The 19,293-nt window shown below is 34.6% G+C and overlaps 1 protein-coding gene across 7 annotated transcripts in view; it reads right to left on the bottom strand.

Moving 5' to 3' along the window:
* The window catches only part of Myo9a (myosin IXA), a 207,138-nt gene that overhangs the window by 41,961 nt on the left and 145,884 nt on the right, over positions 1–19,293 (bottom strand). For all 7 annotated transcript variants that reach the window (XM_013518986.1, XM_013518991.1, XM_013518987.1 and 4 more), the window contains 6 exons: positions 10,880–10,992; positions 7,930–8,072; positions 5,001–5,230; positions 4,174–4,290; positions 2,257–2,445; positions 771–818 (listed from right to left, as the gene is read on the bottom strand). In XM_013518986.1, coding sequence (XP_013374440.1) covers positions 771–818; positions 2,257–2,445; positions 4,174–4,290; positions 5,001–5,230; positions 7,930–8,072; positions 10,880–10,992 — 840 coding nt within the window. The remainder of the gene's footprint in view (positions 1–770; positions 819–2,256; positions 2,446–4,173; positions 4,291–5,000; positions 5,231–7,929; positions 8,073–10,879; positions 10,993–19,293) is intronic.

The raw sequence follows: 19,293 nt of genomic DNA, 5'->3' as shown, positions 1-19,293 counted from the left end.
CACTGATGAGGATGTAGAAAGAAGTCTCTAGACTATATGGCAGAATAATCACTTGGAAAAGAGTTTGGCAATTTCTGAAAATTTTAACCTTTAGAGTTACTAAATGAGCCAGAAACTAAACTCTCAGGTTTGTATCTAAGGGAACTCAAAGCATACGTGCATAAAAAGATTTATACATGATTGTTCATAGCATCACTATTCTTAATAGTCAAAAAATAAAACTATCTGAACATCTGTGATTTGATAAGGAGAAATAAAATATGATATATCCACATAATAGAATTCCACTCAGAACTAAAAAACATGAACTACTAATATATGCAATACAGGTGGACCTCAAAAACATGCTAAGAAGTCATGCAAAAAACCACACATTACATGCTTCCATTTTTATGAGCTGCTCACAGAAAGCAAAATTGTAAAAACAGTATCCCTAGTTAGATAAGAGATCATGCTTGTACCTTTATAAGTAAACATTTTAAATTGTCTATTTTAGAAAGCCACCACTGAGAACAACTCATGCTACCAAATTCAGGGCACAAGTGTCATTCTAAATAATTCTAAAGACATATATGACTTAACACTGTCACGATGGGGCCTTCATTTGTACATCTTGCTGCTGGGCAGGTGACTTAAATGGTTCAAGCTCATGGAAACACGTTAAGTACCTAACAAACCTATTCCTTAAATACAGTATATCCAGAGAAATACTATGTGATATTCAACACGTTGATCTGAAAGTTCCTTTCTCATAACATAAAAAGACTTACCAAATCAGTTTCTTTTTTCCGTCTTTTCTTTCTTTCAGTTTTTGGCACCTGGAAAGGGTAGGCAGAAATAAAGAAACTAAGGTAACAAAGACTAACATCTTTTCTTGCTTCTTTGCAAATGTTGAGTTGTTTGTTCAATAGGTAATAAACAACTCCTTATGCTTTAAAAGAAAATGTATAGTGCTCATAAAAGCAACAAAATGGAAAGATACAGAGAGATGATTTTGAAATCTCAGTTCTGTCCAGAAGTCACACTATTACTAATGTAAATGACTATTTTAACCATTAGGGGGTTTTTTGGCCTTTTTGAGACAGGTTATGAGAAAGGTCGGCCTTGAGTGCACTTTGTAGCCCAGGCTAGTCTTGAACTCACAGCAATCCTCCTGAGTTCTGGGATTACAGGTGTGCACTACCATGCCTGGCCATGAAGGCCTTACTGTGTGAGCCTATTGAAAGGTGGGCTGGTAAAAAAAATTACGATGTGCATTCATCTACCTTATTCACTGGATCTAGCACCCTGTGATGGCTTGCTCTTCCCCAAAGTCAAAATGGGCATGAAAAGTAAATTGTTTTCGATTGATTCAGACATTAAGGGAGCTATGGCAATGCAACTAGAGACAGTCATGAAAGAGGACTTCCAGAATTGCTTTGCAAAGTGGGAAAGTTATGGGATAGTATGTTTCAAGGAAAGAGGAATATTTTGAGGGGGATAAATAGCTATATATCTTTTACTGTAATACATTCTTAAACAGTCATATTTTTTGATAATACCTTATAAGTACAAATCTTTTGTATAAAATAATAACCTTTAGTAAAACACTTATTTTCCTAAAAACTTATTCAAGAGGAAGTATAATTTATGAGAGCAGGATAAAGACTACTAGATACTACAATGAAAAATATTTTTAACCAATGTTTTTTAAAGCAAATTCAGGTACTGGTCTCTATTAAAGTTGAGAACACAATCTTGAGGGTACAACCTTATATATTTAACTCAGTGAAGAATGTACTCATTACAGAGGATTTAGAAAATACAGTTTCATAAGCAGGGCTTGGTGATGCACCCTGTAATTCTAGTTCTCTGTAAGACTGAGAAAGGTGGATTATAAGTTTAAGTCCAATCCAGTCTGGGCAATAAGCAACTTACAAAGACCCTCTCTCAGAAAAAAAAATTTTAAAAAAAGGACTGGGGCCATAGCTCAGTGTGAAGGCCCTAACTAAGTTCAATCTCTAGTTCAACAGTACAACAAAAACAGTAACACCAGAAAGAAAAAAAGAGAAAAGAAAAGAGAAGAAAAGAAAAGAAAAGAAAAGAAAATACGGTCTGACAAACTTTTAAGACAGAAAAGAGTTCAAGGTATCTACAGTAATGCTAAGTTGACATGTTCTCTGTAAATGTTTTTCTTAAATATCAGATGTCCTAAACAGATTCTTAAAAAGAATTTATAATTGCATCTTTTTAGGTATCAAAATATATCACATTTACCTTGGCAGCTATGCTATCAGAAGTCTTGAATTCATTCATGTATTCATCTAAAAACACTTTGAAAGTGTTGACCCAAACTCTCACTGGAGATTCACTCCAATCACGCTGTTCGAGCCTCATGGTCTTTTCCAGAATCTGCTCAAACAGTGCATAGAGGTCTTTATACCGTATGCTTTTCCCGTCATCCATCTAAAAAGAAATAAGAAATGTAAGATTTCATGAAGAATTCTTTAACACACTCACGATGAGACCACACATGCACGACTGTACCATGCCATCAGATGGGGCAATCATGCATGTACCACCAATGGTTCAAGCTGGTGGAAATGTGTTAAATACCAAAGTCTACATAAACTTGTAATGAATAATACTATATTTAGAGTAAAGATTAAGCTCCTGATACACTTTCTAATAACCATGGTCATGTGGTCACATAGCATCTGAAACTCCCACTCTAGTGTAGGAATGGAACCAGAATAAAACCTAAGTTTTTGAAATAGCCTAGCAGCTTGAACAATGTAATAACCGGGCAAGTCCTGAGAACTGCTCCCTTAAGTCTGTCTTTCCAATTTTGTATGACTGACTGTAAAATTGTAAAAATGGTTTGCATCACTCTGAGTTACTAATTTCCACATAAATGACCTTGTTTAGACAGTTCTACTCTACAATAAAGACTATATACTTAGATCTTTGCCTAATAATACATTAGATAACCTTCAACTTATTTTCTGAAGAAGACTGATTAGCTCACAAAGACCATATTATTTGCACAAGAATCAAATGGAATTCCTTTCAATTCATTTAAATGAAATCCAGAAGGGAAAAAAAAGCCTTTGCTCATCAGAAAGTACTATATACATTTAAAACTTATTTTCCTCAGTTTTGGATGTTAAACTTTTTTGATACAGTATTACAAAACAACTATTTTGCATTGTTTCACATACTGTCCATTGCTATGTGATTCAGGGCACATGAGTATTCAACACTTTGAGTACCTAATAATAGGTATGAAGGAATTATGAAGCCGAAAACAACATCAGATTTTTAAGTACCTGGACAGGACTAAAAAAAGGGGACAATCTTCTCCCTCCTCAAACCTAGTTATTTGTCATAAGCTGATTATTTCTGTTACAGTCTTCTTCTTTTTTTGGTCTTTTTTGAGACAGGTATTGCTATACAGTTCAGGCTGGCCTCAAACTCACAGCAATCCTCCTGCCTCAGCCTCCCAGGTGCCAGTATTACAGGCATGTGCCACCACACCTGGCTATTAAAGTCTTAAATTTCCAGCTTGCTTTGGCTCTATGATTTCCTGTTTTAAGCAGCAAAAACCTTATGCTGAGAAAAGTACCAAAAATAGAGTATATACTAATAAGTGGTCTTGATTTCCCCTTTCACAGTGAATAAAAGTGACCAAAAGCAAAAATACAGAAAAAGTTATGAATTACTATGTTATAAAATAAATATGATAATTAATAAATACTAATGGTGAGTCATAGGCCAAATATTATTATATACTTTAGCAACAAAATTTAATTTTCTAAAACATAACAAATACCCTATAAAAGTGTAAGGTAAACTTAAAAGTGACAAAAAATGCTATACAAAAATCAGTGAACACACACTGCCCCAATTCTACTGGGGGAAAATGTATAATACATTTCACACAACAGAGAATTACAAGTTATAGATTCCAACAGAGCTAAAAGGATCATGACAAGTCAAAATGAGGGATTAGGGGAAACTACTCAAAGGAATTTAGACACTTAATCAGAGGTCATTCACTATTCTTGTCCTTAACTTTTTGTCTTATCCCTAAAACAGAAAAAGGAACTTGAAATACCTCTAGTTAAAAGTAGAATATTATCAAAATTTTAGATACTGAACTACTCAAAACCTCCTAACATACCCAGAACTTACCGCCAATGCAGATGAATAAAAGCTGAAGATATTCTGCCGAAATTCTTTCAGGGCTTTTTTAAATACAACATCTACTAATGTATCCTTCTTGCTGTCCTCATTATCAAGGTCATTCATCTAGGAACCACAGAAAGAATTGTACACAATCAACTAATTAAAGAGGCATTTATAAGAGGACCAAGAGATGGAAGGTGCAGGTGGGAGGGAAGGGGATGTAAAAAGAATTAAGGTGTGCTATATATATGTGCCAACTCCCCACAACGAATGTAATAATGTACAGCAAACAGGTACTAATAAAAAGTTTTTAAAGAGGTTGGGCATGGTGGCGCACACCTGTAATCCCAGTAGTTGGGAGGCTGAGACAGGAGGATTCGTATGAGGTTGAGGCCAGTCTGGGCTACACAGTGAATTCAAGGCCAATTTGAATTACCTTTTCTTTTTAAAGAGGCAAATATAATAGCAAATGTAACAGTAGAAATGTATCATCTCTTCAATAATGACTGCTCTAAAAGTGCAAACAACAGGCTATGGGACAAAGGTAAAAGTGTAAATATATAACCAAATACCAGATGATTTCTATGATCCCTTCTAACATGGTATGATTTTACAGCTTGGTTACCAAAAAAACAACCCCAAATGTGCACTAAGAAGCCTCACCTCCACATGTGAAATGTAATGTGCCAATTATTTACAGCACACAGGTAAAGAACAAACCCTCTAACATACTGAAGCATCTGTAACTTTTACCTCTAGGTGTCTAATTCTGTTACATACAAGCATTCTGCAGCCAAAGCTTTTCAGAGGCTTATTCAGCAAGCAAAATATACCTTTTTCAGAAGAAACTCATCCATGCTTTTTAAGTCACTAGCACTTGCTATGATTTGGATAGAGTCATTTTGCCAGTGTATGGAATCCATAGCCACATTGCTGATCTTCACACTTCGCCTGCGCCTCACTTTTGGAGAAGGTTCTTTGTTCTCTTTGAACTCCTTATGGCCACCACCAGGCAGTTCTGGACTCAAAGGAGGTGTTGGATGGTACTGAGGTAACTCTACAACTAAAGATACGATACCCCAAAAGATATATTTAGTAAAATATATTGATCATATCCGTATCCTTCTTTTACGTTCCATCAGTAAGTCATTGAAAGAAACATAGGCAAATACTGTATCTGAAAAGCAAAGTAATGTCTGAAATCAGGCATGCAGGCAATAATTCCAGGTTGCAAAATTGTACAGAAAATATATTTAAGAATTAACACTTTGTAGTGAGAAATGCTATCATATCTCTTAAAGAGCTAAGATTTAATACTAAAAATCTGGAAGTGCCTTACTGTAGAACATCAAAGATCTCAGTCCTAAAGTAAACCACACAATCATTTTAACACTGTTAATCCCGTCAAAACTTTACTGTATTTGCTTAAAAGAACAGCTATCTATGAGACACTGTGAAATGAGGAAACCACTGAAGAGTAAAGGGCTTCTGGGATGTGGGAAAAGAGAAGGGAACGAAGGAGAAATTTTGTATGTATGTATATACAGGATAGATAACATGGTTGTTCTTCTGTCTTCTATTTCTATGCTGAAAGAAACTGTCAATGAGTCTTTGGTTGACCAGTATTGCATGTTTATATCTGTTTTCATGAGAAGCCACTTTGAAGATATCAATATGTAATACAACCACCATTGCTAATTCCCTACCACTTTATTTGTAACTCTGTATTGTCTGTATTGTGCTTGTGATGTTGTAAAATGTTGTATGTCTGTTAATGTTTTCCTCCTTTTATCTTTAAAAAAAAAAAAAAAAAAAAAAAAAAAAAGAACAGCTATCTATGGACAAGTCCAACAAATGAAAGGAGTCTGGTCATTATTTCTTCTTCACTACAGTCTAGAACTGTGAATACTCTGTTCATAGTAACTGGTGAGGGCTTGAAACTTGGCTTACCTTTGAGTATAGTTATATTTAGGATTTTCCTATCCAAATCCCAAATAACTATCTAAATTTCTCACAGAATCCCTGGAATGAACTGGCTTTGTATATTACACAGAAACACTCCATTTTCCCCTGCAATTCTTTACCCCAGAGAAATGAGATTCCATGTAATCCATTATAATCTAGAACAGGACTTGCCAAGCCCCATCTGAAGCCTCGTAAGAACAATGGCCTCTTTTCGGAAGTGCTTGTTTAACAAACCTGTTTGTATGCTCCTTACCCTCTGTCTATCTAAAAGTTAATTTTGGTAACAAAACAAAAAGTAATCTCCTACATACTAAATGCCACCTTCGGCAGGAACTGAGACAAACACAATCTCAAATGTGACACCAGAATAAAGAATATGAAGATACAAGTATATTTAAATCATTATCAACTGCTTTAAATTTTATTATATAATGTACTACATATCTAATTACTTCATTTGGCAGTCAGCTCCATTCTTATAATGGTTCTAAAGAAACACTATAATCTCAATTTACCATTAAATACCACAGAAAAATACATTTTTACCTGAATGTAAGCAAAAAGCTATAATCTTTTTATAGGGTGTCCTTATAAAGCAAACCTACAATGAAATCTGCTTATATTTTCAAGTAAAGAACTGCTTGGGAAGTAGCAGTAAAAAAACTGTGAAAAATGAAAAACTGTAAATAATTATGGTCAATCTGACAAGACATCAGAAACGTAACACCTTAGAAATGCACTCATAAGGAATTAAGTTTTCCAAACTGAACTTGCAGTATCCATTTAATAAATTATTTTTCTCCATATTAGTTTTTCAGTCAATAGAAACAAAGTCCTAAGAGACAAAAAAGAAGAGTCTACATCTCTGCTACTCTTTCAGAGCCAAGAGGTGCTCCAGCCTATCCATTCCTATGAAAAGCTTGATGATCTTTCCTCCCTGCTGTGTATTTTATTCTAAATATGAGAAGTTTTTGCTTACATATTGTTATCAGGTCTGTCCTATCTCTCCATCAGAGATAACAGCTTCCTCCTAAGTCCTCTTTCTATTTTAGTCAATGCTAGTATTTTCCTACTCGTTACCATGCACCTATTTCTTATGTATATACATATTGAAGATAAATTCACAATGTTTACATAGTAGCTAAAAACTCTCAGGCATGCCTGAAGAAGAAAAAGGCTTCAGAAAAACGGGTAATCTAATATTGGGATTACTGGAATTCTTGGAGTTAGTAATTGCTGAGTACTTTCAAGTATGTTCTTGTTCATGCCCCCAAAATTAACTATATTACCAAGTGCCAGGCATCTGCAAGAAAATGGTGTATATATAGGTACCTAATAAATGACATGCAGTACTGCTCAAAAACATGGACTCTGGTGCTGGATTCCTGAATCATCTATAAGTTTAGAATAATAATCCTATCTATCCTGGAAAAATTATAACATGTTTAGTACAGTACCTTGTATATAGTAAGCACTCAATTTATTGAACTAAATGAATAATGGCTACATTTTTGCAGTTTAGAAAACTAAGCCTTGCTTAAGATTCACAACCATTCTTAAAGTGACCGTTACTTCATTCATTTACACCACATATTCTTGGAGCTTTGAATACACGTATATAACTTTATCAATTAAGGAGCATTTAACAATCCTGGTTAGGTCTTACATTAGAATACTCAGCCAACAGGAACGTTATTATGAATACTACAGAAACAGTAAACTTTCAGAAAAACAAAAACAAAAACAAACAAAAAACAGAAACAATAAAGACAAACTCCCCGCTTTGTTTGTTTTTACCCTCTGGAAACTGATGAGCAGGAATCACATCTGAGCCAGCACAGAGTGCTGGAACCTCCGACTGGATGGCAGGTTTTACTCTTGTGGTCTTCTTGTCTCCTTGCTTCCCTTTGGCCCAGAATCTCATCCTAGCTCTCTGAGGCCTAAAAGAGAGAAAGAAAGAATGAAAAGAGAAGAAAAGAAAAGAGGGGAGGGGAGGGGCGGGAGGAAGGAACAGTTAAGACAAGACTTTTACAGGTAGAATATTCATAATCCAAAACATCTGAAACCCAAAATATTCTACAATACAAAACTTTCTGAGTGCCAATATGATACCACATGTGGAAAACTCCAAACCTGACCTTAAATGACAATTCACAGTAAAAGTGCAGGGACACTAAAAACACTGTACTAAATCACCCTGTAGGTATATAAGATATATATGAAACAAATGAATTCTTCATCTTTAGACTTGGGTCTTATCCTCAAAATATATATATATTCAAATATTCCAAATTTTAAAAATCTGAAATTGAAACACTTATGATTCTAAGCATTTTGAGTAAGAGAGTCTCTCTTTTTTTTTTTTTGTCTTTCTGAGATAGAGTCTCACTATGCAGTTCAGGCTGGTCTTGAACTCACTATGTAGCATAGGCTGGCCCCAAACTCACAGTGATCCTCCTGCCTCAGCCTCCCAAGTGCTGAGATTACAGGTGTGCACCACCATGCCTGGCTGAGATTCTCAAACTGTACCATAAGTATTTATAAGTGAAAAACGGGAGAGTTAAAAATAGGTTACATAGCCAGTGAGTGACAAACCTGTGAATCGCACCTACTGTATTATCTTGCCTCTTTATGTACTGTCTTTCACCATACAAATCAAGGCATTATTACCTTGAGTTAATAACAACTTACATTTATTGACTGTAGATTGTGTATTCTAACCTTGTAGTAGGAGGCTTATTTGTACACTGATTTGTGAATAAGGGCATTAAAATGAAGCTTTAAAAATCTGAGCATCTATTGGGATATGTATTATGCCTTCTATACAGTATTTCTTATTTTTGTAACTGCTATGATGAAGAGGTGTCATTATCTGTATTTCCCACATGGGCGAGTGGGGGCTCAGAGGGCTGAGGGAAGTAGAGGTTAAAATCAGGTCTGTCTGGTTTTCCAGCCCATGCTCGCTCCTCCCCCCTCTATTTTTGTCTCTTTCTCCTATCCTCCCTCCTACAAAATACTTATTATTAAACTTAGCTATTTGTTATCTTCTAAACTAAAGAGAAACAGTTCGGCAAGGCTTATTACAAACATAGTATTCTTCTGTTACTCTCACCCCATTTCCTGCTACTTTGAGGCAACCCTTCTGAACTCATATAATTGATTCTTCTGATATTTAATAAGCTTCTATTTCTATCATATCATGACCACAGAAAATAATTATGAATGTTTCACCATTCGCATCCTATCTTTACCACAAATACTATCTTTTTTTTGTCTTTTTGAGACAGGGTCTCGCCATACAGTTCACACTGGCCTTGAGCTCACTTTGTAGCCCAGGCTGGTCTTGAACTCGCAACAATCCTCTGCCTCAGCCTCCCAAGTGCTGGGATTACAGGCATGCACCACCACACCCGGCTGTAATTTTAGTTAGATTAATATTCAGTATTTACATTGAGTACTATTCAGTATTCATTTTTTACCATATAAATAATATTCACAGTTGAAGTGTGACGTATTTTACCATAGAGAGTTTCTGGCTCATGAAAACCGTTCTTACATTTCTTCACGTTTCTGTATACAACTGATCTCTAAATGTTGTTTTCTTACTGTCTGTATACCTCACTTTTCACTATGTTAAAACACACTGGGAACTCTGGCAGGTTCATCTTCTTGGAGAAATCCCTCCCAGAGGTTTCTGACCTGTCTCAATCTGGAGTGGCTTCCCCCTTGTTGCTTCCTATGCTGCTGTTATGTGAAAAGATACTTTCATATCATCATCACAATGGAGATTCCTTTTTTCTCTTGTTTTATAATGTTTTTTGATGGATCTATTTTCATCCATTATGTTAGGTACTTAGTGGGTCCCTCCAATCTAGAAATTCAGATCCTTCAGTTCTATGGAATTTGGTTGAATTACTTTATTTTTTTTTTAGTTTTGGTATTTGGTAAACTTTAAACCCAAAGATCTGTTTTATCTTAACAGTATATTTCTTGTTTTCTGCTAGGAATGGGTCAGTGAGCTAGCTGTTTCTTTCTCAGTTTTAAACACTTAGGATTCAATTTCTCCTACATATTTAGACATTTACACTTCTGGTTTACTTTTCTTTTGTCCTTTGTGGGTTTGATCTTTTTGGGAATTTGGGGAAAGGAAACAGAAATTAAATGTATATATTTAATCTGCTATCTGTTCTTTCTACTATATTATATAGTATCTTGTTTCTCAATTTTTGATTTCTAGTATAACATCTCTAAATTTGCCGCTAATGTCAGTGAGAAAGTGGGCTAGGGCAGAATTACAAAGCAGAACACTTCACTGTAGTGTTGAAGTTGTCAGTGAAGGCCCAAATGCTTATATAATACAATTAACACAAAGATATCTACTGGAAAAGCAACAATTCTACAAGCTCTTTAAAAAAGAATGGAAGTATATCCTGGAAGACTTTTCCTAAAACACTTAGAATAAAATCAAACTCTAAAACTGGAACATATTTCCAGTCTCATCTGGTCTCTCTATTGTTTTACAATAAAAAACCCACAAATCATACAAAGACTTACAGACTTCCCCCTCATCATACTGTTAAACTTATAGGAAAGTAAAGCTCGTATCACAGGTTTGAACTTCTAGTGTCTGTCATTACTGGTGCTTTTTTCCTTGAAAAACTAGTAAATGAATTTAATTCAAAGCTCAGTATTTAGTTAATTTTAAATAAAATTCTATTACCCCACTAATTCTGTGCATACTTTATACCTTATATCCGAATCTGAAGACTTCTGTCTCACCACCAACTTTGCGATCTCTCCTTGAGACATAGTCTTATGAATCTTTGTCTGTTCATCAACTGAAGAAAACCGCTGTGATGTCTGTAATAATTACATATGTAAATAACTGTAAAACCAAGTGAATATATGACAACACTATAAATAAGATTCAGGTACAGAAGAATTTGAGAATTATAGTTGTTAAAAATATAAAAAATACAGTTATATTCTGCAGAGACTTACTGAAAGAATACAACTTACTGAAAATCTTAACTTCCTTGAGTAATTAGAAATGTGGAGAACATAGGTCAATCAAAATGCTGACCACAGTATTTCTAACAACACGACCAAAATTGTCACGTGCAAAGTTAACAGAATAGTCAAGACCATTTAAAGATATACATAAGAACCAGGATCTAATAAATTTAGAACACAAAATACTGTCTTGCATACCTCTTTTTATTTGTACCAAAAGGTACAATCATTTTTATGGCTTAGCTTACTATTACATATTTTTATATTATCTAGTCAAAATTTAAAAGAGCTAGAACACAGAAGAAAAATCAGAGACCAAAGAATAAAGGATCACTATCATCACTAATGTTTTAAATTATAAATAATTTGCAAAACTATCAAAGTGGGATCTGAATAGCAATCAGCAAATTTTGTTCCTTTTGTTTATTATGTACCCCTCTGAAGACAGTCCTATTCTAAAAAAAGAATCCTTATTAGTTATTCAAGTCACTGGCTAGTATTTCACTCTTCTACAGTTACCATATCCTTTCCTTAGCTTTTTCTGCTTGCCTATAGCCTTATCAACAGAATCACAAAATATCATGTTTATAAAAATTTAAGAAGCATACTGCTTTGGACTAGGATGAAGTAACAGGGACCTGTTTTACCCTCCTCTTGTCTGAAACAAACAACAGTAAAGAAATTAATAAATACGAAAGAGCCATTTTTAAGACAATGGATGGGAAACAGAGGAAGTGAGTTGTCTCCTACAGCTATGGCACACAGAGGGAACCCAGGAGACCTCTGGCAGACACCCAGAGTTGAGCACACGAAGCCGAACATCTGAAGTGATCAAGGTAACTTGAGAGCAAAAGACAAAGTACTGGGGAGGAGCGAGATGCACACAAAAACAGAACTCTGGAGACCTACAGAAGGTTGCCATGGTGTGGTTTAATCCATACTTCTGTATGTGAATAACAACCAAGTGACCATCTGAAAGTTTCAAATGCAATAGCATCCATCACTCATAAAAAATCAGTAAGAGTGGTCTATACTCAAGAGCTAAGGTACATACTTTTATGATATCCAGGGAACTATTAAAAGTACACATAGAATCTAAACTCAACAGTACAAATAATTAACACTAAGATGAGTATTGAGACTTCTTATCCTGAAACAAAGACCTAAGAGGATCAAACTACTTTCAAAACAAAGCTCTTACTTATTATTGCAAAATATGATTAAAGAATATTAATTGAACACAAAAATATCCAGCAACCAACAAGTATAGAATAAAAAACCAGAGCTGGGCATAGTTACTCATGCTTGTAATCTCAGCACTTTTGGGAGGCTGAGGCAGGAAGATCTCAAATTCAAGCCCAGTTTAGGCAATTTAGCAAGACCCTGTGTCAAAATTTAAAATAATACAAAAAGAGTTGGGGGGTGTAGCTTAGTGCACAGGCCCCAGGTTCAATTCCCAGTACTGAAAGAAGAAAAGGCATGCAAAGAGGAATACATGATCCATAATGAGGAGAAACCCTGATGAAAATAGGTAGAGAAGGACCTTACTTCAAACTGATAAAAGCCACACAAAATAAACTCTTGGCCATTACACTGGAGGAGTCAAAACTGAAAGCACTTCCTCTAAAATCACGAGTGAGACAAGGTGTCCAGTCTCACCACTCTTGTTCAGTACAGTACTTGAAACTTTAGCCAGTGCAATCAGGCAAGAAAGAAATAAAAGGGCTATACATAGGAAAGGGAAAAGTCAAATTACTCTATCTACAGATAATATTCTTTACCTGGAAGACCCAAAGAACTTTACCAAAGGACTTTTAGAACTAGTAAAACAAACAGCAAAGCAGCACAATACAAACTAATACACAGTGGTATGTCAGCTCACATAATCCCAGAATGCTCTCTCACAGACCCCTGCAAGCTTTTGCATATGACACTGAGAGTCTAAGAAATTCTGTGCAAACATGCGAAGAATTAAGCAAGCAACGAGCTTAGGACTAATCTAAAATAACTGCCAAAGAGAAAATGCTCACCCTAAGTGTGAAAACATAAAAAGATTATCAGTGGATTGCAGAACTGACCTCAGGAAAAGACTTAAAATGCATGGGAGGGGTTGGGGGTATAGCTCAGTGGCACAAGCACTTGCCTGGCAAGCACGAGGTCATGAGCTCAATTCCCAGTACCAAAAAAAAAAAAAAAAAGCATGGGAATCAAGGTGATTTATTTTTAAAGGAATTGCTTTCTGGGTGAAAAGGTACAAAAGGAAGGAAAAGGTACCTTTTAGAGATTGGATAGTAAGGAGAAAAAGAAGTAGCAGGCAGAAATTGAGAATATAAGAAGGCAAAAGAAAAGCAGAAAAACAGGAGGATATGTAACATGGTCTCCCCACATCACTAAACAGGCTGTCCATAAAGAAACTACTTTAACACACTGACAGAGGAAGAAGCGCTTAGAATTTTTCATCTTGTAAACCAAACCAAATACACAACATGAATAAGTAAATATATAAAATCTATACTCAAAGGTATAAGAAAACCAATTAAAAATCTGTCAAGAAATCAGCTTAACCTTACCTTTCCACCAAAAAACAAAAGAAAACCTATGAAAGTGTGAAGTAGAAAAAAAAACACATCAATCTATATATATATAAGTATACGAAAAATCTCTTGAATGAGAAATTCGAAACTTAAAACCAAAAATAAAACAAAACCCACAAGCTCAAAAACCCAAATCCAGGAAGAATTAAAGAACTGACTGACCTAAAGAAAGAAAGTAAGAGTGTACAATTAACTATTAAATGAAGACTAACAAGGAACCCAAAGAAGAAAAACACAAATGAAAATGTAAAAAGAATTAAGCAAAGGTGGAAAATACTAAAGAAATGTAAAATTAATAAAGAAAAATAAAATAGGTCAGAACATAGTTTAAATGGAAGACAGGCAAAAAAAGAAAAAAAATGGAGGTCCTTTAAGAAATACAAAATGATGGAATATGACAAATATGTAAAACTACAATTAATGAATTTTCAGTAAGCTAATACCAGAATTTACACACTGAAAGAATCCAAGACATATATGACATTATTAACCTGTAACAACCATATCCTAGACATGAAACATAAAGGAAAAATTCTGAAGGTCTACAGTCTAAAAGATCAAATAACTTAGAAGGACAAAAGAATTAGATTTAACAAAAACAATATATAAGTGTAAATAAAGGATTCATAATCATTTGACATTCTTTAGACTGGTGCCTTTGTGTATAGATTTTATATGATTACTTTATTCATGTTGTGTATTTGGGTTGGTATAAAGCAAAAATAAAAACGTAAAAAACAAAAGTATAAGGGAGAGAGAAAATAAGAGAATACAATAATTCATTGAGGGCCAGGGATATAGCTCAGCTGTACAAGCACCTGCCTGGGAAGTTCAAGGTCCGAAATTTGATTCCCAATACCATAAATAAATAAATGATAGTTGTGTCACAACAAGTGGGAATTAAATTAGTATGTTACACATTAAAAATTGACTAACCAGAGAAAAATGGATTAGACAAAAACAAAAGTTGACTATCGGCATTTTTAAAGTTATACATACATACAAAAATAAAGTTATACACAAAGATAAGCATACAATAGAAAAAAGAAAAACTAAAAGAAGAAAAAAGAAAATGCATATAACATAAATATAGGAAACATAACAATTATATAAAATGAAGAGTTGCAATTAAATTTATCAGTTATACCCATAGATATAATTAGGTATAACTGACCTTTTAAGAGAAAAATGTTTTAAATTTGATTCCTAAAGTGATCTAGAAAGGCCAAAAATGAAAGGATAAACAAAAGGATACTAGGTAAGTGGAAATAATAAGAAAAGAGGGGGAGTGGTAACAGAATGAAAAAAGCATTAAATGTGAAAAAGGACACTTTCTGATCCTAAAAGCCACAATTAACAATGAAATAAAACACACCATTATCTGGATAAGACAAGTAAGTATACCAAAAATAATGAGGCTGTAGAAGATAAAGATGATGAATAGAGGTAATGAATATCTCCTGAAACTTTATACTGTGAATAAAGAACACATTCTTAAATGCATGTCATAATAATCACATACTAGGTGACAGAAAGTATCAACAAATTATATCATACAGAAATATTACAGGTGATTTCAATACAGAAAAAATAGAAATACACAACAATTTTAAAACATTCTTCCTCTAAAAACTAAAATATCTTTTGCTAATCAAGTCTTCTATGTGTGTCTATGTGTATGTGTGTGTGTGTGTGTGTGTACATCATACATATAAAAACATTTTAAAACTTTATAGGAAAACAGTAATAAAACTACATATCTATGAGATACATCTGAAGGGATGATCAGGGAAAAAAAAATCACTTATTTTAAAACCCATATAAATAAAAGTGGAATAAACAAATTAAATTCCCAACTCAAAATCTAGAAAAATGGCCAGGTGTGATGGCATATGCCTGTCATCCCAGCACTCAGGAGGTTGAAGCAGGAGGACTGGCACAAGTTCAAGGCCATCCTGAACTACATAGTGAGTTCTGGGCCAGTCTATACTACAAAATGAGCCCTGACTAAAAAAAAAAAATCTCGAAAAAATGAGAAAGTAAACCAAAAAACCACAGGAAATAAATGATAAAAGTAGAAGCAAATGAAATAGAGAATGAAAAATATACGTATAATAAAGCAAAATCCTGCCATTTTGGAAAAAAATTAGACAAATGACTAGCTAACGTAAAAGAAAATAAATATAAATCTACAAAGTAAAAAATCGGAGCCGGGTGTGGTGGCTCATGCCTGCAATCCCAGCACTCAGGAGGCTGAGGCAGGAGGACTGCTGTGAATTTGAGGCTAGCCTGGGCTACAATGAGAGTTTAAGACCAGCCTAAACTGGTGAGACCCTGTCTCAAAAAAGAAAGAAAAAAAGGTAAAAAATGATTTAAAAAAAAAAATCACTGAAAGAGAAATTTTTAAAACTTTTTTTTTTTTTTTTTTTGGTCTTTTTTGAGACAGGTCTCACTATGCAGTTCAGGCTGCTCGAACTCACTTTGTAGCCCAGGCTGGCCTTGAATTCACAGCGATCCTCCTGCCTCAGCCTCCTGAGTGCTGGGATTACAGGTGTGTGCCACCACACCCGGCTCAAAACTAAAAACTCTTAACAACTACTTTCTATACTGTACTTCTATGGAAATAAATCTGAAAAGTTATAGAAATGGTTTATCAAAATGGATCCCATTAGATTAAAATCTTAAAAAGACCAATTTCCCTGGAAGAAAAAAAAGGAATTAAGGAATACACCACAAAAAAGCACCAAGGCCAGATGGTTTGACAGGGAAATTCTATCAAATATTCAAACAGATAGCTACTGTACCATATATAAAGTTGTTCCTAAATTTTTAGGGGGAAATACAATATACACAGAACTACGAAGTATATATTCAATACTGTGGCTGCTATCTTAGGGCTACCAGTCCAACAGAGTCATAAACTGGTTGTTCAATACCAACCAGTTTTCCAGTTTTTTAAAAAATTGGAAATAGAACCCAGGACCTCATGCTTACACAGTTTTCCACTTGTGCAAGACCTTCAGAATCACCAACCCCAGGCTCCTAAAAATCACATAAATGTTCTCTCTATGCTGGGGTTAAAGATCGATGAAATTCTAGAGAGCCACTTGGGAGTCATGTCACCACAGAGATTACTGTTTTACATTTGGCTAACGGTAGAAGAAACTATATAGAGAAACGTACGTTTCCTATATTAACCTTACAGATATGAGATAGGCTTTTACTAATGCCACTGTCATTTAGAAGACTGAGAGACTTGACCTATGGAAGTCATCTTTAAAATTTTGGTTAACAGAACATGTCATTCTTTTTTTTTCATGTCATTCCTCTTGAAAAATGCCAACATTGGGGATGTAAGAACAAAGTGAGAGCACACAGACTAAACAGTAATTTAAATGGCACAGTTTGAAGTAGGAAGTTAAAAAACATAAAAGTCACACAAGGGAAGGAAACCAGTACCCCTGTCTCCCCTCCCGCACAGCAGCTAACAACTGTTTATTAATCAAGCAACTCAAGACTAATGCTTATCAAAACCCTTTCAGTAATTCATCTGTAACAGTCTCTATCCCACTAGATTAGGTATTTCAAAACTGGAAAGGTCAGATTGTCATTTCTGCTAAGATTTAATGGCACACTTCTTCGCAAGCATCAGTGATAAGAATTCGTTGCCCAGGAAAAACAAATCCAGTTTTTAAAAAAATCCACGTGCCGCCTAAAATTAAATCCATTTAAAAACTCTGGATTTTGAGAATGTGGTAGATCTTACTTAGAAACAGTGTAAGCCTTCATCTTCACATCACAGTAACAGTTTACGTTAGAACATGGCACATTTTCAGGATACACAAACAGAAAACATTGTAAAATCATTCCTATCCTCCCCACCCCCAGCCCCAATAAGTACCTATTAGCAGATTCTAGAAAGCAAAGCTTGTTCATGCAAGTGTCCACCAGAAACAAGCACCACCACCTGGTCCTAAAGTAGCCAGTGATGAGAGACAGGAGCAGTAAGAAGCTAAGAGTGACTATACACTGTGCAGGGAAGTGTTCTACAGCTACCGCATGCAGTGGCTGTCAAGCAGGTGACAGAGGCTAGAACAACACTGACAGGAGCTGAATGCTCCAAGCAGAAAGCCCAAATTCCTAGTTCATCTCAGCAAGAGCTCCAGTGTGAAAGAATTCTATCACCAAAAGGACTAGGGGTTGTTACAAAGGAAACCCAGGAACACAACAGCAGTAAAAAGTGCTAAAGTCCTCCATAAATGATAATATCCATACACTAAAGTAGTATTTTTCAACAAGATTTGTGGCATTACAAAATTTTTCACACTTAATTACTAATCACATAACAGACTATGTTTCATTAATTATAACTCTAAAACAGGGCACCTTCAAAGTGGAATGTTTTTGTATACAAAGAACTTTTACCTCTAATTTTATATATACTATATAATATGTTTCCAACTTCTATAATCCTACAGTTTGGCTCAGGTTAATCAGGAAACATGCCCTGCATTTTTCTGTTTTCCTTGTTTTTTTTCCCTCATGGTACATGAGTATCATTTTAAAATTGGATCTACCTTTCACAAATAGACAGTAACAGAGTTCTGAATATTAAAAAAAATATTATTAACTGTGTCTTCACAATTCAAAAATTTAAAAGCTTTGAAAAATAAAATATTTAATGATTCAAAGACTATCATACATTTTTCCATCATACTGTAAAGAAAATCGTAAAGCCAATTTATGGATCTAAATGGAAATAAAGCATACTTCAATGATGTTTTAGTCTGTGCTAGACATACATTGTGTATTTTCTAGGACAATTCCAAAATAAAACTCTTTACCCTAACATACCTATAAATATACTCATCAAAACATATTTGTACCTAATTTTAGGTGGGATGATGATGAAGTTATATTCCAAGCCCCAAACAGTAAAGCTTTATTCAAACACAGTGCCAATGCTGTAATTTGATATTAATACAAATTCACATTACATGTGGCCTTCTGTTTGGCTGGATTTTCTGGGACTCACATTTTGCTCACAAAATTTTTTAAAAATCACGTTTATTTGATATTACTTAAAAATAGGGGTGAGAAAGCAAGTTTAAAGGCAAAAAAGTAAATAACATTTCAGTTAAAATCTACTGAGTTATGTAACTGTCTACTTCCTAGGCCAGGGAATAGTCGATTACAGCCCACTGTTTGTGTCTGTTGTTTTATTAGAATACAGTAACACCTACTGGGCCTTTTTTTTTTTTAACTTATTGTCTGGGGCTGCTTTCATATGATGGTGGTCAAGTTAAGAGAATGTATCAGCTACAAAGTCTAAAGAATTTATCATCTGGTCCTTTATGGAAAAGAAGGACTTCTACCCTATCTTTTGAGATAATAGCATCATAATTTCTACAACAGTGCTGAACAACCTTAATTTTCCCTAGTTCATGACTCGATACATGCTGCTAAGGTGCCGTTTATTTTAATCCCTATTAACATTTAGCTTTATCTGCTGTGTTCAGTGGGATTTCCCATGTACAACATTAGATGGGAAGAA

Source organism: Chinchilla lanigera, unplaced genomic scaffold (genome assembly GCF_000276665.1).
Source record: "Chinchilla lanigera isolate Chin_1 unplaced genomic scaffold, ChiLan1.0 scaffold00049, whole genome shotgun sequence".
NCBI classification, from domain to species: Eukaryota; Metazoa; Chordata; class Mammalia; order Rodentia; family Chinchillidae; genus Chinchilla; species Chinchilla lanigera.
This window is presented reverse-complemented; position numbering and strand designations above follow the sequence as displayed.